At 41.9% G+C, this 21,137-nt stretch overlaps 1 protein-coding gene across 3 annotated transcripts in view; it reads right to left on the reverse strand.

Moving 5' to 3' along the window:
• The window catches only part of ZNF407 (zinc finger protein 407), a 456,703-nt gene that overhangs the window by 153,476 nt on the left and 282,090 nt on the right, over window positions 1-21,137 (reverse strand). For all 3 annotated transcript variants that reach the window (XM_058691802.1, XM_058691804.1, XM_058691803.1), the window contains exon 7: window positions 17,248-17,368. In XM_058691802.1, the coding sequence (XP_058547785.1) occupies window positions 17,248-17,368 (121 nt within the window). The remainder of the gene's footprint in view (window positions 1-17,247; window positions 17,369-21,137) is intronic.

Consider the following 21,137-nt stretch of genomic DNA (forward strand, 5'->3'; position numbering starts at 1 on the left):
ACGGATCATTACTTGACGGTGATCCACACCGTGGGATTCAACACGGCTGACAGGTACGTTAACTTGTGAGCGTGCTGCCCAGAGCAGGAACCGGTACCCCCACAGAGCTTCATGGTAGCCAACCTCACCCTGGTGGAGCACTGGGCAGATACAGCCTGACTGCGGTGAAAGAGAGGGTCTTCCCTAACCACTGCTTCGTGGTGTCAGAACAAGGCAAGAGGCCTGGACTGCCCGAGCACAGCCCTGAACACGCACCCATGAAGAATGGTACTCGCCCAGTGGTGCAGCTGAGAAGCTCCACAGTCAAAGGGCCAGGACTCTCCCAGCCCAATGTCCAACACCATGAACTCCAAGTGTTGCCGCAGGGTACAGGAGGCCTGGATGTGGGCAGGGACCATGGCCACACACTGCACTGTGACTTTTTCCCGGCGAGTGTTGTTGAAAAAGGCCCAGTGCGTATGCTGTTCATCATTCATCCTTATTTGTCGGACAAAAGCCATCAAGGAAAATGAGGCAGACCTTATGTCCCACCATGGAAAATTTTCCAAGACATAGTATTAAGTCAAAACAAAAATAAGGCAAGTCCCAGAAAAATCACATACATGGCTCCTTCCAGCTTTTTAAAATTCTATATACATAGTCATATAGATATATAAATGCATGAAATGGGTAGAAGAAGGATGGCCAGCAAACTATTCATGGTAATTATCTTTACGGAAAAGTTTCCAAGTCAGGAAACTTGTATGTTTGCTTAGCGTATTTTTGGATTACTTGGATGATTCACGAGAGTATCTTCTAAGTTTTATTCATGTAAAGCATATATGATCAGAGCATGTATCTTAAAAACAAGTGGATTGTGCAGTATTGTATCAAATGTAAATGTTATAAACAATAAGCAGTATCGCGGACATAAGCTGAGAATGGACATGGAAATCTCTAAATGCAAAGTTTCTCCTATTTACATAGGACATTTCAAACTGACGAATCATGTAAAGATTTAAGTAGGGTAAGTCAAGTTATGAGGGTAATCACTTGGATTAGCAAACAGGATATTATCATAAGAACAGGGAAGTAGGAGGGGTAGTAGAGTGGAAAACAGGGTAATTGAGCTAACTTTTGGATATGGTAAAACAGCCAGATGCTGTGCATAAACAAAGAAAGAGAGGAATCGGCAAAGTACGTAGGTTATCTCCAGCAGGACCAAAATATGAACGCTTACAGGTAGTTATCTCAGGGAAACGGGGTGCAGTAGGAAGACGCTGACTTTTCAAGTGACAGGGTTGAAACAGTAAAAATAACGTAAAATGGTAAGTTTTATGGGTATTTAAGTAAAATACATATTTAAAAATAATGGCATGTTTAATTACTTACAAAATTATCCAAAGCCTCTTTGTTGTTGGTTTTTGATAAGATAAAAAGAGTTTATAGATATCACAAGTAATCACGAAATACAATGCCCTGAATTTTTCCTACAAATTTTAATTGGATAGTTTCTGAATCACCTCGCTTTAAATTCTACGAACTTTTTCATTTTTCCCATTAACTAACTGGTGGTTTCTATGGATAATTCGTACCAGATCACCTATATTCATGACTTTCCGCTGTTCATAAATCCCAATTCTTCGAAATCAATTGCTATGGCCACAAGAATTCATGTACGTTTTCTCTATTTCTCAGTTATAATTATGTTAGCATTTGCTATGTGATACCAGGCGATGTGCATCATCTGACGCTACAACAGAGCCACGTGTTCTAAGAAAAATGAATTTGGAGGCGCCTGGGTGGCTCAGTCAGTTAAGCACCAACTTTGGCTCAGGTCATGATCTTGTGGTTCATGAGTTCGAGCCCCATGCCGGGCTCTGTACTGACAGCTCAGAGCCTGGAGCCTGCTTTGGATTCTGTGTCTCCCTGTCTCTCTGCACCTCTCCCCTGCTTGTGTGCGCATGCTCTCTCTCTCTGTCTCAAAAATAAAATAAACATTAACAAAAATTAAAAAGAATCTGTAGGTTAGCACAGAAATGGATGAAAGCTGATGCATTACTGACCATCTCGCACTACTCCTGAGCAGATAGACATGTGCGGGTTCCAGGTTATAACCCTGCCCAGTATTCACAACCACGTTCCGAGCAAAGCTAGGACACTAACACGTGCTCGTGGGGAAAGGTGCCCAACGTCAGCCACAGTAGCAGCCTACGTGTGACCCGCAGGGGGCCTCTGTACGTATGTCTGCACAGTAGGGGCTGGTCTAGAAGCCATGGGAACAAGGCCAGCCTTCCAGACCTGCTCCCTGGAAGGCACTTTCAGAACAGAAGTCACGGATGCCCAATTACTGCTTTAGTTCATATGGAACGTGTACAGATACAAGAGAAATCTGGTTTTTACCTGTATTGACTTATTATTTTCAAAATGAATGTATTCAACATATATTTAATTTTGTGCCTACCTCACACAAAAAAAGAAACATAAAGATGAAACATTTTGTTTCCGCCCTCAAAGACAATACAATTTGACAGAGGAGTCACGTATATCAATAGCCATAACTCAAGGCTGTGCTTCGTGATATGAAACTTAACTCCGAACAGCGTTTAAAATCTCACCTGTCCACTGCTGCACCCTCCCCCCTCCTTCAGTGGCATCTTTAATTGATAATGGCCTAAACTCACCTCGCTTTCCACACTACTCAAAAGGCTCTACTGATTTCGCCTGATTGCGTGCACACTTCTGTAAGGACACAGCACCACCTGTGCCACTAGGCCCGTCACGCAAAGACTTTCGTCTCCCTCTAACACTGCTATTTGTGTTCCGAAGAGCAGGCACAACCTCCACCCACTCTTCAATGTGCATGGTCCCACGGTCATGTCCAATTACATCACTTCTCCGTTCAATCTGCTCAAGGTATCTACAACCAGGAAGGGGAAGAGTTGGCTTTAAACCTAACAACCTCCTTCCCGCCTTCCACTCTACTGGAGAACAATGAAAATCCCAAGGAAGAAAATGGTAGGAAGCGACACTGAACTCTGTTAGAATCCCAAATTATTTGCTAGCATTTAACACCTCAAGAATAGTCCCCTCACATGCCCTGTTTAGTGAGAAGGAGACAGACCTAAACGTGCGGCCAGACTTGTTCTGTCCTCCGTGTCATATGGAGGGGGGAGGGCCCGCCAGTAAGGGCAAGCCCTGAGGAACCTTGATTTCTCCTTGACTCTTCTCCAGATCAAAGAGAAAGAATATGTTTCATTAACTGTTTCAATCCTTAATATTACCTGCTGTGTTGCCGGGTAGGAAAGGAGGGAACTTCTACAGCAGGTGCTCTGTGAGACTTCAATGTGCTGTTCATTAGGAGGCTACCAGGGGTGGACACGGGGAACGCCGTAGAGCGTGTTCCTCAAACTTATTTGGCCACAAAAACACATTTTCCTGGCTGAGTTAACAATACGGCTTGAAGATCGTGATTTGCGAAAATCAAAACGTCAAATTAGCCCTACAAATGGTTCCACCTCCTTCCACTAATCTTCTGCCTGGCTGGCGGATGTTCTCTGCAGCGTGGTCCTGCGGCTCTGCTTGTACTGGACTTACGAAAAACACAGCCCCCACCCCTCTCTTCATCTCTTGGCATTTATTTCCTCACAGGAGCGTTTTACTCTTTCCTTTTGTTCACCAGCTAAGCTTGGCCAAGTGAAATGCTGTAAAACCAGGAAAGGCATGTGGATGAGAAGCCTTCTGAGAGAAAGGATGTGTACTAAGGAAGAACAGGAAAGTGGGGGCTGGCCATCTTTTAGGTCCACGCAATCACCGGACTATGAGACAGGCCAAGGTGGCAAAACAGAGTACAGAGACACGCTCACAAAGGGGCCCGAAATACTGGCACTTGAAATAAGTCACCTGTTAAAAAAAAAAAAAAAAAAGGCTACTTTACAAATCACGTTATACACACAAACATACATACAATTTACTGGAAAGTTTATAGTTGAAAGCTTTTTCAAATTTAAGGTGATATAAGTAAAATTTCACTGAACCAAAAATGTTCCACACTACTTCTGATACTCTAGGCCAGAGCTTGGTTTTGCTTGGCACAATCTAATAATGTTAAAGAGAAGAATAAAAAGACTCGATTTAAAACACCAACAAGTTCCTGCGTGTGAGCCTAAGAGTACAGCTGATCAGGTGGTTTACAGACCCCATCTCATAAATTGCCACATGCCCAACAGCTCTGGTAGTCTAGTGGGGCTGGGGGCGGGGAGGGGGTGGGCTGCCCTAAATTTAAATACGAATTCTCAAGTGGCTAAAAGGAGACTTCGGCCCCCCCACTAGCTGGCATACTGGAGGAACTGGCCAGTAATCCACCCAAGGCAGGATCAGGGAGAGGAGGTGGGACAAGAGAGAAGACAGAAAGTTTCTTTGCTGGTCCCTCTCTCCAGGATCCTTACTGCGCTGTCACAGGAAACCATGAACTTGCCCATCTTTGAAAGTGTTTTGAAAGAATCTTTCCCTGGCTCTAACTCTGTTCCCTACAAAGCTCTCTGAGTTAAGTGTGTATTTGTTTGATAGTAGATTTCAAGTGAATACGTCATTCGTTTTGTTAGACTGAGTCTTACCAAGGAGCACTGAAAGCTTTTCCTAATTCTGAAGTTACATATATCATTACTTTTGAAGAAACAGTTAATACAAAATAGTCACTGACGACGCGGGGCCACCGGATTTATTTAATAATCTACGTCCATTTTTACAAAATGCTCCACGTAATGCATTTAAAAATAATAACCGGTTCATTTCAGTCTCTGCACACAATGCTTCCCTTTGTCCCTTGTAAGTCTCTCAAATGTCTTATTTTAAAGGAATATATAGTACTCCCGGAAGACATTTTCCCATTTCTATTCTCTTCGACTCCTGCGAGCCCTTGTTCTGTGTGATAAGGCAATCCCCTCCGGGATCAGAGCTGTGTAGTTTCGCACCACGAGTGACAAGGACTCGGCTTGAATAACTGCTGTGCGCAGGTTGTAATTATGTCAGCTGGAGTGTTGAACAAGGGGACTGATTAATGTGAGCGCCGGCCCAGGCGCAGGCCCTATCAAAACCTCCACGCAGGCCAGCAGTGGGGACGGGTTAAAGCGGAAAGACAAAACATGCTGTATCGCCCATGATAGATGAATTGTTCCACCAGTCTTCAGGCAGATGTTCTGGGACAGTATAATATACAATTACTCTGCCTTATCACTTTCCCAGGGACAATAAAGCTTCCTCCTTCTATAGCTCATGTGAGTGAAGGCAAAATTCGTTTTACTTTTACAACACTGACTCACTTATCATGGTGCCTTGATTGTGCTTTTACAGCTAAAGCAAACATATATTCCACTTTTAAACTAAAAAAACCCCCCAAAAAACAAAACAAAAAAAAACTTAAAAATAAAACTGGATCCTTGTTTTGAATCTCTTCTATGTCAGAGCACACAATGTTTTAAGAGACTGTTCTGTTAAAAACGGACGCGAGGAAGGTGATATATGTGTATGTGCATATTAGTTAAAAACAAGTATGTATAACTCAAGAAGTAAGATTTGGATTGTACAATCATTATATTCATAACATCATTTTTCAGTGGCCATACAGAAATCATTAACTGAAAGGAACATGTAATTAAAAATATATCTATGCTGAGATCATCCATATACCTCTCAGGCCCAGGCACACGGCTCCTTGAGTGTGAGAGGGTACACTCCCAATGACACACTTACTACTGCCATTCCCGCTTGGGGTCTCTGGTCCCTTCTTCCCCAAGGAAGCCGAGTGAGTCCAGGAAAGGGATGCTGCCCCGACCATGTCAAGAACGCACCGCAGACAATACTGAAACGAACCTACTTCAGGAATGCTACGGTGACTCTTCCTACTACCTTCACTTGTACTCACAGAAATGCTGCCCCAAATTTGTGACAAGATGTATAGAACCATCTCAATTTGCAAAGGGAGATGAATGCACTTTTCATCTGTAAAGTTAAAAAACCAGCTAATACCAAGAAACTGAGATGCTGCCGTAACCATTTTGGGATAATCATCATCTGCAAAGAAACAAAGCAGCAAGAAATCTGCTAGGATCAAAGGACATCCACACACAATGCTCCTGAATGCAAAAACAAACAAACAAAAAGCACACGCCAGCCTGCGAGACAATAGCAAAGACTCACTTCCACTGCAGGGGTACAGCGACCCCGACACGGCACTTATGGTGCACCCTACGCTATGTACCCTCTCACCCTAAGGAGGGATCTATTCGCTTTCTCTCTTCATACTATACACACACCGACCCCACTATCCACATGACCCTTATTGTTACATTTCTCTTGGGGGGACCATTCCGGTAGAGTCCCAGGTTTCTAGGAGTACGGCAATTTGACGAAGGCACGGGGTCAATCTGAAACAAACAGAAGTTTCAGCACAAGCGGACACAGAAGGCATGATGAAGTCCACAGCTGATAAAAGGGCTAGGCCATACCTACAATCCGCTGGACGAAGCCACACAAACAACACACAGGTAAAAGAAATCGAGCGAACTGTAAAACATGCGGGAGTCCGGTGTCATCGCAAAGAGTGCTTGAACTCCTCCACTGGCTGATGACGTCACTAGAGTAGCCTGTTGGATTTATTGGTCTGAGAAGAACCCCGAGGCACTCACAAAAACTGTTTAAGTCACAGGAAAGATGTCACATTTTGAAAGATTGCATTTAAAAATGAGTGTTTGTTAAATGACTACACTGAATCGTTAAGCGGGTGCCAAGCGGATTTCTGAATTGCATACACGGGTGAAACTAGGACGGCCTTTGTGGAAATTCTTCCTATAAAACAAATAAAATCCCAATGTTTGGGGGGGGGGGTGAAGGGGAGGGGGGGAGGCAGAATAATGCCCTCACACCATCTCCACGTTCTCGATGCAAAAGTTGTAACGCAACAAAGGGAAGAGCGTGTGCGGTGCAGAAACACCGTGACAACAGCTGCCCGAGCAGATTCCGAGCTTCTGAAGCTGGAGCTCTCCGCGGACAGGGGCTCCCACGGCGAGAACGCGAGGCGCCGCCGTGACTCGGGAGGGCTTCTGCCAAGCCACGGAGGCCTACTCAAACACACCACCAGTGCCCCCCACGCGGCACAAAACCAGGACGCCGAGCCTCACGTGCCCCATCCCGGCCCCTGGGTAGGAGACAGCACTCACTCCGGCTACTTCACTTGGCTCTCTCACCCTGGCACGTAGGCACCCACAAAAACCCTAAGCGGCGATCTCTAGCACACAAATGAAGACAGATGCACAGGTGCAAAGTGCACCTGCCCGTCTGCCCTTCCGGCTCTCACCGTCTCCCAAGCGTTGTCACGGGGCAGGCGTCGGGACAGACCTTCCTTCAAGACCAGCCCACCTGCACTCTTACCGTCTCCTCACTTTGTGCACTTCCCTGGTCTCTGTCCCCGGCCCTTTACTGGCACTGGTCTCCGCGAGAGAATCGGGGACCTCTTGGTGACGCGGCAGGGGGACTACACTGCCCTTACTCTGTGAAGCGTCTGACAAGCCTCGTCCGCTGCCCCGAGGTCCCTTCCGTTTCTGGGAAGCTGCTTCTCAGTCCCTGTTACACTTGCAATCTGCCCCTCTGCGTTTTTCCCGTTCCCCATTTTCAAGGGAAATGTCGCTCATATTGATGCCTTCAAGTTGTAAGTCTATGAATTCTGGTTATGTTTCTCCTGACATTTTTCCTCTAGGACCGCACATGGGCATTTCAGAGTTAACACATCCCGAACCTCACTCACTCTGCTGAAGGGACCTTCCTCCTCCGGCAGTGCGGACCTCGGAAACAGTGCCGCCACCCACCATGCAGCCCTGGCGTCTAAAGGGTGGCATGAATCTGTCAGCCTGCCCTTGAATCCAGTGATTTGATCCATGCAGCCCACCTCCTGACAAGCACTGGGATCCGCATGCCGTTCTATCCTGTGCCCAGTGTCAGTTTAGGGTTAGGGACTTACTATTTCCACCAGGGACCTTTGTAGGCATCTATTACGTGACTTCTCTGTCCCCTGTTGTGTCCCTCCTCAGGCTCCCCCTTTGCACTGCATCAGTGAAATTTGAACAACAAAATGTATGTCCCTTTCCTTCTTAAAATTCTTCACTGGCCTTTGGGGTAAAACTCCAGCTACCCAGGCGGACTCTCGCTGTCCCTCACCACCTGGTCCATGTGCCCGACACTCCGGGTTGGCCGAAGTAACCAGATAAAAGTCAAATGAAAAGTATAATTTGGGAGTAGAAAACCGAACAGAATCTTAAACTAAAATTAAAGCTATCTGAAGTTTTTAGAACAAAAATCTGTCAAACTTAACTGTCAACCACTTCTTACCCCCAATAACACAATCTCAGAGACTGATTTACGCACAACAACTAAAAATCTGCCACATTTTCTCTCGGTGGGAAAATTCTAATTTGTTTTATGACATTTCATATGTTTGTTAAACATGTAACTTAACGATGAAGAAACAAAACATATCGAGGAAAGAAAGAGCCAAGCACAGTCAGCTAACATACATTTGAACCTTATTCAGTGAGAGATCTCCAAAAGATATGAAAGGAGGGATGTGGGTTGGTTAGCAAGTTTCAAGTTGAAATAATGAAGAGTAAGGAATTAAACTTGAAGGGGCATAAGTAAGGGTTAACATTAGGTTTAAATTCCCTGTGTGTGGGGGGGAGGGGTGGGGGGGGGAAGTATCAGGTTACACATTATGTCACAGAGTAACAGATTCTACAGAGTAACAGGTTTATTTCTACTTCAGCTGGCTGGTAGCTCCGTAGGAAGGAACATGGAAGTTATCACTGTCTAAAAGAAACTTTACGGGTATTATTCATTCTAGAACTTCTCACAAACCTGCTACTTCTCACAAATAGGAGAAAGCCAACAGTTTGCATCACATTCTCTAATTAAGAAAATACCGACGTCGTCTCATTTGTAGAGACCTTCTTAAAGTAAAGGCAGAGCACACGCACGTACGTCCTTCCGCACTGTAGGCCAACACCCTCCTCCACGGAGGCGGGTTCAGGGTACAGAAGGTACGTGGATACAGGAGCCAGGTTACGTCTTGCGCCTCATAGAAACTACCGCATCACCCCTTTCTAAATGTTTCAAGTCTTTCTTTCTCCCCCACTTGTTTATACAGGCCCTAGCACAGCAATATTTCAGAATCTGTGAAAACAACAGAAAATGATAGAACGACTGTGTTATCATTCCCATTGAACAGTGACCCTGGTCCAACTTCCAGGCGCTTCACAGCTATGTTAATATTGTTTGGTTCCTTTCTCCTCCAGCCACATCTGAGGCTGTGAAACCCAATACTACGCTGGAAGATGTGCCTCATGTTCTACTGACTCTTGTCAGCCCCTCCTGGTGATTACAGAGTTTTCCCTAATCAGCTACTGTGTGTGAGCCTCTGACGCTAGGAGATATAGATAGTTACACAGCAGAGTGTTTTGTTGTGTGATAATAGCTCTAATGTCTGAGGAATAACTTATTATGCAAGAGACTATTGCCCAAAAAAATATTTTCTATTTTTTTCATCTCGAAGGCCTTACTTTCTGCCACAATATATACACATATATCTAACTACCACCCAGGGGACTGTCCATAGTAATTCCTTGTAGAAAGACCATCCCCAAAGATAGCTTTGGTCCTTTTATAATGACTGGATTTGGGATTCGGCAACAGCAGGTTAGATAAACATGTTTGTGTAGATTCTACTTGAAGAGATAGCAGAGGGAATCTGTGGTCACTTTGTGTTCAAAATGGCTCTTCTAATTAATCTGCGATCTCAATGCTTATTTCAGCCTCATCCACAAACAAAACAACTTACTCGTATGATAAGCAGAACAAATTATCTCAGTGTTTTTCCCCCTTTTAAAGACATCTGAACAAAATCGTAATTTTTAGTGCTATGGAATCTATTTGTTTAAAAGTCCACAGATTTTCTCTTACTCGAATGAGCTTTGTTAGATGAAAATTTACCCACATTAACTAAAGGCCTGATATAAAAAAAAGACTTGTGCTGCCTCGGGACAGGGCCTGTCAGGCCGGAACGAAAATTTAAAAAGCCTATGTGCTTGGGTGCTACCGGGCAGGGAAGGAAAGTCTGAATAACACACGCTGTGTACAAAAGTAACACCAGACCTAAACAGTACAGAAAATACAAAACCAAATCAAGACCACAATTAGAACCACTGAGATTAAAAAAGAGATCACTAATAAAACGGTCAGGGAAAAAGAGAAGATACTTGTACAGAGAGAATTCAGTTCCTGCCGAAACAGATAAAAACAGTAGGCAAAAAAAGAATACATTAACATAGAGCGCAACTTTCTCAATCCACTATGGAAAATCTGAAAAGAAGATCCATTGAGGTCATTTCGCAGGACAAGCCCTCAAAAGCCCCAGGTAAGCTCACCGCCAACATGGCCTCCACGTGAAAGACAGTACAAGTCCATCACAGCTGTCGTCTCGACGTGCGCCACGAGGAACCCCCCAGCAGCACCGATACTTGCCCCCGACCAAACATGGCTTCACACACCAGCCACGCCGCTGACCTCTGCCTGTGATTAGCTGAACTGTGCGGAGTCACCAGGGCGCGCTCGCCTTCCAGGTCACCACACGAGGAAGAAAGCCTTGCAACTGTCATCATGCTACGAAAAGTCTGCGAGGTCGCTGGATTTCTAGGCTCCCAAACGAGACTTTCAGTCTAAGTACCTTTGTGTTTTAGTCCCTTATCTGGATCAGCAGTTACAATACAGTAGAATATAGAGACGACAGATTTGAGGTAAATGAAATAATGAGACAGTATTCACCGGTACTTTTTTTTTTAAAAATAGCACTTTTTAAAAAAAGTTTTGGTGAGAACATTTAAGCCTTACTCTATTAGCTAATTTCAACGATACAACAGTCTTACCAAAAACAGTCGCTATGTTTTACGTTAGGTCCTCAGACCTTCCTCTTCTTGTAACTGAAAGTCTGCACCCTTTTAAAAACCAGTCTCTGCCCACTTGTTTACCGCCCCCCCATGCTCAGCCCCCGGAAACCACTTTTCTGTTCTGTTTCTAGGAGTTTGTCTTTTACTTTTTTCTTTTTTTTATGATTCCATATATAAGTGATATCATGCAGGATTAGCCTTTCTCTGGCTTAACTCACTGACAAAAACAGTTTTGATTTAAAGTCTGTTCCGATATAGCTAGGCTTGTGGCATTAATCAACGTTCTGTAAATATAAACTTTACCCAGTATGAACACTAGATATTTTCATTTGATCACATTTATGCAGTGTCGTTATTCTCTGAGAACGTCACAGTCACCCATAAGGAGCGAATGCTACCTCTGATTTTTCTGACGAAACAACGCGCGCTGTTCGTTGGGTGTGTACCACTGCACTTCTCTCTCGCTATAGATGATGTTCGGCTACGTAGACCAACACCTGCCTTTGTTTCTTGTCATTATTCAGGGCAAATCCAAGTTTGCTCTAGCCACTGCTTCTCCTGGTACAACCTGGGAACCCGCACAGGAAGCCAAAGGAAAATTGAGACTCTCAGAAGAGATCATCCAAAAGGAGAAAATTATCCCCTGTGGAGTTGGCCTCCTTAGCTCAGGATGCTGCTGGAGTAAGTGGAAGGTAAGAACAATGAGAACCACTGCACACTGAATTCTTAATGCCACGATAACCAAGGTAGTCTGTCTCATTATTTAATTATGCATAATAAACATAAAGTATTTACACAGCAACATTACATACAAATGCATAATATTATCTAAGACCTGAAACAAATTTTCATAACTGAGACTCTTCATAGAAATGCATGTTTGAAAAATTAATTCAAACTTTAAGGGGATATAATTATTATGAATACAATCTTCTGTCCCTGCATCGTAAAACGACCTAAAAAATGCTTCCAGCATCTTGTAAAATTAAGACAGAAATCAACTAAAAATATTTTTGACGAATATTTTCTAAGACAGAAAACATATTTCAAATGGTTGTGACAAATGGCCAGTTCTCTCTACTCCAGTCACATGTGTGAAAACTTACTGAATTTAATTATAAAAAATACTAAGGAAAATATTTACAGGGGTAATAAAAGAGATTTTAAGGAGTTTCACAAGAAGCCCATTTCTAGTTGAGATACCACCTCGTCCTTGGTTAAATATTGCATTAAATATTCCGAGCCTCCCCCTCACCCAGACAGGAAAGAAAAATCTTGAGATCAAAATCTTATGTATTAATGACTTCTATGGGGTACACTGGCCAACATGTAAGTAAACCAACAATTAGGGGTGAAAAAATCCAAGCGTATTTGCTACAAGTTTAGCAAACAATAGAGTGATCTTTAATATGAGGCAGGAATTGTAGATTTTATTCCACAGCAACATGATATATCATATTTCTATTAGGATTATAATTTTGAGTAACTTAAAAAATAATAAGAATAGTAAATAAAATGAAAAACAGAAGAGTAAAACATTTTTTTTTAAAGAATGTGTGTAAGACTAGAAATCTACATTATACAGTTGAGGAAAACTCTGGCCAAAAGCAATCATAGGGAACACTTAAGTTATTCCAAGATCCGTTATAGGGACACAATACGTAAATGATCAAATTGCCAGAGTTTCACTTGACGTTTTAGTTTTCTTTAATTTGCTAAGTGGCATTTAAAGTATAACATATGATTATTCTTAATATTTTTAATACTGCAGGTAGCCTTTTGTCTTAGTTCTCATGACTTATCAGTGGTTTGATGTTTAGTATACATTTATTGTATTTCCCCCGCAAATCCTAAATCAAAAACAGAAGCCAATGAGAAGTTTCACATAAAAGAAAGCCCAGTAATAGCCATCTATTTTTTTTGTGAGAGCCAGTCTTACCAGTGAAACAGAACATAGTTTGATATTAATAAATTCTATGGGGAAATAAGGATTTATATTTTTAGAAACAGTACTTACTGTAACATTTTAAAGGTTTTCTATTTTGTAACACAGAAGTGACAACTAATACCTAACAAAGGGAAATAAAAATACAGAAAACTGCTAGACTGTTTCCATTTAACGTAGAAACACATCTTAAGAATTTGCTGCATAGATAACATGGCAGAACAGTGTGCCATGAATCCAAATTTATGCTCTGAAATTAATGAATAGTAATTAATGATGAAGAAGTTACAGAGTAATGATGGAATATACTGATTTGTAATGGATTAGACTTTTGGATATTTTCAACAGTAAAAGCTTAGGAGAGGAGTACATGTTTACATCTGAATAGAATGAGATGTCATTGCCTAAATTAATAATGCAAACTTGAAAAATAGCCCCAGGTTCAAAAGACCAATTATAAAATTCTTCTGTAAACAAATCTATATTCACATTTTTCATGAATAATTATAACTACAACTATTTCTTCACTAATATTCCATTTATATAATAAAAATATACTTTCAAGTAAAACTCAAATAATAGTTCAGTTTCCAACAATGGTAACTTTACCTGCAAATAAGTGTTGATAACGACAAAGATAGACATAATTTTTTATCTATCTACATTAAGGAATAATTTTTATCTCTCTACATTAAGAATAAAGATCTAAATGGGGAAAAAATATTGAAGTATTTTAAGCAATAACGTATTATGGAAAGAATCAAGACAAAGATAACAGTATCTTCTTTGAAATATGTGATTATCTTATAGGTATTTTTATTCTCTGGAAATCTACACACTCAAATTTATCTATCCTGTGAAAAAAGATATTCTCCTTGTTGTTGTAAGATAGATATGGTAAGCATTTCCTACTTACTATGCTATGCAACCAAAACAATTATTGTGAACTTACCTGTCTGCTCATTTTTAAGTCTTTTGTTCATCAACAAGAAAACAACGGTATCTGCTGTAAATTCTATATTTCGTTCATAGTCCCTAACATCACTATTCATGTGTCTGCAAGGTTTTGTATTCCTAGGCAAGGTTCACTTGTCTTCTGTTCACGAGGGAAAGCAGACCTAACCATATCAAGATTGATAAAACTGTCGTATGAACAGAAAGCACTGAAACTACTAACTGTCAATAATAATCAAATTCTTCTCAAGTTTTAAGATGAAACTACCCTTGTATCAAGAATTTCAAACACTTCTAAAGGAAATTTGATAGATCATTAGATTTAAGTGTCCTGAGTATTAATTCATGGGACGGTGACAATATTCTTAGAAAACACAATCTCCTTTTGCGCACAGTGGCTGATGGAGGTGTCCGACAGATGGGGCCCAGCTGGCTCAGATGCACTTCTAAGTGGAAGGGATAGGGCGTCGGGGAGGTCACTTGCACACGGGACAGGTAGTAGAACTTCAAGCTCAGCAAAAGTGTAACACAGTTTCGTATCAAGAAACCTGAAGAACATTGCAATGTTTAAGCATACAAAGACTTAAGAGTCTACCAAAACACAGTACTTACCGGAGAGACAATATTCAAGTCCCAACCATTGTAGTCATACTATTATTGAAAGCCATAAGTCCCACGTCCAGGAATTTGTTTTAAAAGATCATGCATAAGACATGCATAAAGATTTGGGAATAAGCATTTTCAAAGGAAAAACCAAAAATGGCCCAAATGTCTAAAAACTTAATAAAGTGACTACTGTATATTCATCTAACTCAGAGCTATGCCAGTATTAGGTTTATACTAAGAGAAGAGTAATTTTCAAATGAGGCACTTGAAATTCTAAGGTATTTCAGCAATTATCCAACAATTGATTTTGGATTCAATGTATTTTTAACAAATTCAAAAACTGGGGAAAAAAATCCATTATGACATGTGTTATAAATACACTTCAACACACCAAAGACTCTCAGGGCATCGAAACTCTTGCACTACCTCAGTGAACACTATCGTGAGATTACAAGGTGTAACCGTTCAAAGGTCTAACCTGAGACGAGAGGAAACCCGGGGTTCCGGTATCTCAGCCAGGCGCGGCCAGGGATGTCTAAGTGCCCCTCCTCTAAATGAACAACACCCCTGCTATTCTCATTACCCACATTTGTGAAGGAGCAAGGGGCAGCTCAGAGGTGAAGGATGTCCGTGCCTGCTGGGTCAGTTCCTCTGGAGCTTGGCTCTCGACTACACCCTCCTGCTTACCCCAGAATGAGGACGTAAAATGGACAAGGCTAACCGAACAACTACCGCTGAAGTAACTCTTCTGTCTGAAATGTTTCTGCTTGTCAAAACAGTATTGTATGAGGATTTTTTAATATTGTAAGTAAATATTACAGATTTAAGTATGAAATCTATTTATAAGGGGTAAAAAACACTCTTATCTATTTTATATACGGGATGTGAACATGATCCTGTTTGAAATAACAGTTCTGCTACCTACAAGTAACAGTTTGAGGGGCGCCTGGGGGGCTCAGTGGGTTAAGGGTCCGACTCGTGGTTTTAGCTCAGGTCACGATCTCATGGTTCATGAGATCAAGCCCTGGGTTGGGCTCTGTGCTGACCGAGTGGAGCCTACTTGGGATTCTCTCTCTCTCTCTCTCTCTCTCTCTCTCTCTCTCTCTCTGTTTCTTCCCCTTCCCTGCTTGCAGTCTCTTTCTTAAGATAAAGAAAAGTAACAGTTCGAAAACCACAGTTATACTAGATGAATGAAACAGAAAGGTAGTTACAATTTGTTAAGTATGAAAAATAAAATTTATAAGAAACAAAAAAAGCCTCCAAAACAACTCAAATCTAACGCATACAAACTATAAAGATATAATACGAATAGCTAAAAGTGGTAATTAAGGGAAATTTTTACAATTTTTCTAATTGCTTTTCTGTGTTTTACAGAGAATGCAACTATATAGTATGACCTCTTAAATAAGGAAAAGAACATTCAAAGTGCTTATTTTTTTAAGCAACTCCTATCACCTATCACCACCTTAAAACGTGTATGTCTACCTCTAACTGGATCTCTGCTTTACCAAACTTCCAAGAAACACCAATCCAGTGCTAAGCAAAGACAGAACTCATAAAATGTTGAATGAATGAATAATTAATGAATGAAATATATCTGTAATATCTCTGTACTATTAAATGACCTTTCACATAAAACTTCACGCAATAATGAGGAAAATAATAGAGATTATGGCAATATATTTACTGAATGCAGAGGCTACATCCACAGGAATACAAAAATGTCTTTTTCAACGAAGGCTTCACCTCCAGGTACACGTGCTAACGCTTAACACAGCGGGCTGCGGTGCAAGGACCACCCTCAGTGTTTCCGGTCATCACGTGTAGCGGGGTCCGTGAGGTCCTCGGCTCCAGGATGGAGAAGGCACTCACACAGTGGCTCAGGCTTCACAGTCCGGCTGCCCGCGAAGTCCGTGGGGTCCGACCGACCACCTAACGTGCCCTGAACTCCCTCCCACGGGCTCCCGCTGCAGGGTGATCGGGCTGCAAGCTCCACTTCCCACTTGGCTTCTCACGCTGCACTCTCCACACACATCTTACGGTAAAATGGGATTATCTGCCGTTGCCCGCATCCGTCTCAGACTTCTGGCATCTAGGCTTTGCGGCGGCTGCAGAGTAACTGTGCAGGGCGGCAGACATCCCTCAGCCACCGAGGAGCCGAGGGAGGGGACTGAGCACGCGTGGCCTCTCTGACGCTTTCAGCCAGAAAAGGCTACGGCCACCCCCGCCTCCTGCACACCGGTACCACACCCATGGGACCGGGACTTTTACCCGTTCTTCGAGGCCTGGGTGAAATGCTCTCTCGAGGAGGGCGTCCTGCTCCTTCTCTAGGGACGCCCCTGGCCTTTCACTTTCCTCAGTGAGATCCGTGTCGTGATTACTCAGACATACTACCGGCCACCTATTACGCTACAATATGCTTAAAGGCGGGAGACACTGCTCGTCTTCGTCGCCTAAACGCGCTTCCCTCATTGGAGACAAGGTGCCACACGCCCTGAACGACCGATTCAACGGAACCGTGCCTCACTTGGGCAAGGAAATAAATCACTTGAAATTCAGATGCACAAAGGATGATAAAACCTAAGTGTTAAGACTATAAAAAACGGACAAGAACTCGGAAAAGAATTTTAAAAGTAGTCACTAGAATTAGATGGTGACATCACCCCCAACCTAAAAAGCTGGGCTAACTCGCGCTGATCAGAAAAACTGTTCTTTCACGGTGAATCTGCCAGGGTGACCCACTTGAGTCCACTTGCCAAGCACTGAAAGCATTACCTGTAGTCGCACCAGGGGCATCTGTAGGGTTTTTCCCCCGTGTGCACCCGCTTGTGTCGAGTCAGATGAGACTGGGTTGTGGAGGCAAAGTTACACTCATCGCATTTGAAGGGTTTTTCTCCTGCAAAACATAAAGCAATGTTGTACATGAATACTCATAAAAAAAACTGGAAATGAAAGACTAGACCTGTTACTGACAATGAAAAAGGAAACTTCTTTCCATATAAATGTTAAGAAGATAGGTTAATCGACTGCTCACACTTGGGACATGTGAATATTCATTCTCGGAGTGAGAAACTTAGAAGGTATCACTGATTTTTTTATTTCTGTATTTGAATGGAAACAAGGTATACCTTATGTAGTTCAAATGTAACTTACACAAACAGAAATCTAAATTACAGCCTGTTCCAGCACTGTATTTGGAGTCATTTAAGAAACTATGTTACACCAGAGCCCATCATAAAAATCTCAGTGAGGATGAAACCATGAAAAAGCATGTAACAGAGATATTTTTTGAAAATGCAGCATACAACTTAACTAAAATCTTAAAGTTAAATATGAAGAAAAAAATACAGCTAAAAATTGATACCTCTTTAAAAAAAAACTGATAGAAGTAAGGAGAAATTACAGTTCACTAAAGTTGAATAAGAGATCACCTCAGAAAGAAGCCTCAAAGAAACATGTAAAATAGTATTTAACAGCACTCCGTTGTGTGGACAGAACAGCTCTACCTACGCAGACGTTTTACCCAGCAGTTGGTTCAAGGGCTTACACTGCACTCAAGGCCAGTCCTTTGATTGATAACTTTCTCTGTGTTAACCACCCCTCCTCCGCACACACACTCATTCAAAGAAACCATCAAATCTTAGTTTTTAACTGTACTAGCTACAGTGGCTGGTGAGCACTTGAAATGGGGCTATTGAACTTTAATGAATGTAAATTTAAATTTAAAAAGCTGATACTGGATTCTCCTGTAGAAAAAATGTTTAAGTTTGTATCGAACTCTTTGGGAATGGGAATCTACTTTCTCAAGAGTGCTATCCAATCTACATATGAATCATAAATTTGGTATAAAAATGTAGCCTCTGGATTGAGATGCACTAGAAGTATAAATAAGATGCATACAGAATTTCAAAATCCTAGAACATAAAAAATAAAATGTCACTTACGATGTTATATTGATTTCATGCTGGAATGGTAATAATTGGGATGCATTTAGTTAAGTGTTTCTTTGACAGTTTCAAGTTTTTATTTAAATTCTAGTTAGTTAGCACACAGTGCAATATTAGTTCCAGGTGTAGAACTTAGTGATTCATCACTTAAATTCAACACCCAGTTGCTCCACCCTACAAATGCGTTCCTTACTACCCATCACCCTCCCACCTTCCCCTGCGGCAACCCGATTTGTTCTCTTTTGTTAAGAGTCTATTTTATGGTTTGCCTCTCTTTTTCCCCTCACTTCCATTTGTTTTGTTTCTTAAATATCACAAATGAGTGAAATCATATGGTATTTGTCTTTCTCTGACTTACTTCGCTTAGCATAACACACTCTAGCTCCATCCACATCATTGCCAAGTGGCAAGATTTCATTTTATTTTATGGCTGAGTAATATTCCATTGTATATTTGTACCATATCTTATTTATCATTCATCAGCTGATGGACATTTGGGCTCTTTCCATAATCTGGCTATTGTTAATGGTGCTGCTACAAACATTGGGGGGTGTGTATCCCTTCGAATCAGTATTTTTGCATCCTTTGGGTAAATACCTAGTAGTGTAATTGCTGAAGCACGGAGTAGTTCTATTTTTAACCCTTTGAGGAACCTCCATACTGGTTTCCAGAGTGGCTGCATCAGTTTGCATTCCCACCAATAGAGTAAGAGGGCTCCCCCTTTCCACAACCTTGCCAACACCTGTTGCTTCTTGTGTTAATTTTAGCCATTCTGACAGGTGTGAGGTGATATTTCATTGTAGTTTTGATTTGCATTTCCCTTATGATGAGTGATGTTAAGCACCTTTTCACGTGTCTGTTACCCATCTGGATGTCTTCTTTGGAAAAATGTCGATGCGCGTATTCTGAATTTGTATGGAACCGCAGAAGACCCTGAAGAACCAAAGCAATCTTGAAAAAGCAAAGCAAAGCTGGAGGTATCACAATTCCCCAGACTTCAAATTCAATTACAAAGCTGTAGCGATAAAGACAGTATGGTACTGGCACAAAAACAGACACACAGATCAACAGAACAGAACACCCAGAAATGTACCCATAACATATGGTCACCTAATCTTCGACAAAGCAGGAAAGAACATCCAGTGGAAGAAAGACAGTCTCTTCAACAAATGGTGCTGGGAGAACTGGACAGCGACATGCAGAAGAATGAACCTGGACCACTTTCTTACACCGTATACAAAGATAAATTCAAAATGGACGAAAGACGTAAATGTGAGACGGGAAACCATCAAAATCCTAGAGAAGAACATAGGCAGCAACCTCTCTGACACTGGCCAGAGCAACTTCTTACTCGATGCATCTCTTGAATCAAGGAAAACAGAAGCAAAAATAAACTACTGGGACTTCATGAAGATAAAACGCTTCTGCACAGCAAAGGAAACAATCAACAAAACTAAAAGACCACCTACAGAGTGGGAGAAGATATTTACAAATGACATATCAGATAAAGGGTTAGTATCCCAAATCTATAAAGAACTTATCAAACTCAACACCCAAAAAACAAATAGTTCAGTTAAAAAATGAGAAGACATGAACAGACATTTGGTTAACTTAAAAAAAAAAAAAAACTCATCAGTTACTTTTTCATTTAAAAAAAAATTAATGTGCGGGGCGCCTGGGTGGCTCAGTCGGTTAAGCGGCCGACTTCGGCTCAGGTCATGATCTCGCGGTCCGTGAGTTTGAGCCCCGCATCGGGCTCTGTGCTGACAGCTCAGAGCCTGGAGCCTGTTTCGGATTCTGTGTCTCCCTCTCTCTCTGCCCCTCCCCTGTTCATGCTCTGTCTCTCTCTGTCTCAAAAATAAATAAATGTTAAAAAAAAAAAATTAATGTTTATTCATATTTTGTTTTTGAAAGAGAAAGAGAGAGGGAGCCAGCGGGGAAGGGCAGAGAGGGAGGGAGACACAGAATCTGAAACAGGCTCCAGGCTCCAAGCTGTCAGCACAGAGCCCGACGCGGGGCTCAAACTCACAATCTGTGAGATCATGACCTGAGCCGAAGTTGTACACTTAACCGACTGAGCCACCCAGGTGCCCACGTTTTCATTTTTTAATATGGTTGCTAGGAAACCTAAAATGACAGGTGTAGCTTGCATGAATGACATTTCTGTTGGACACCGATGAACTAGAGAAAGCTTCACGACCACTTCCTTCCCCAAAGCAGTTATTATATACAATAATACTCTTCTCGGGAGACATCCTTTCTGAGAAACTTTACACAGAGAATGGATTAATTTTACATATATTCAATAATTCTACTTGCCACTTCTTAATTCTGATGTTTTTAGAATACTCTTGTAAGGATACTGACTTACGCAGAAAACAAAGTATGAACTAGGTTGGTATAAAACTACGTAATTCAGGGAGCAACAAAACTGTGTGTGTCTTGAAATCAGAACGTTGAGAAACTTGTCCCCCTGTTTATAACGGCCTTACCCAGAGCTGTGGTGACAGCGAACTGAGCACATCCACGTCTCGTCTGACAGTGTTCTATCTGTTCCTGCAGCCTCGGCTGGCAGAGTCAGAAGAAGCCACATGGGTTGCAGTCCCAAACCAGGTTCTGCCACATTTCGCTCCCTACCTGTCAACTCCCGGACAAGATCAGAAGGGTAGAACCACCAAATGAGAGGGACACGTGTGAGGATTAGAGAAGACAAAGCAG

Source organism: Neofelis nebulosa, chromosome 11 (genome assembly GCF_028018385.1).
Source record: "Neofelis nebulosa isolate mNeoNeb1 chromosome 11, mNeoNeb1.pri, whole genome shotgun sequence".
Lineage (NCBI taxonomy): Eukaryota > Metazoa > Chordata > Mammalia > Carnivora > Felidae > Neofelis > Neofelis nebulosa.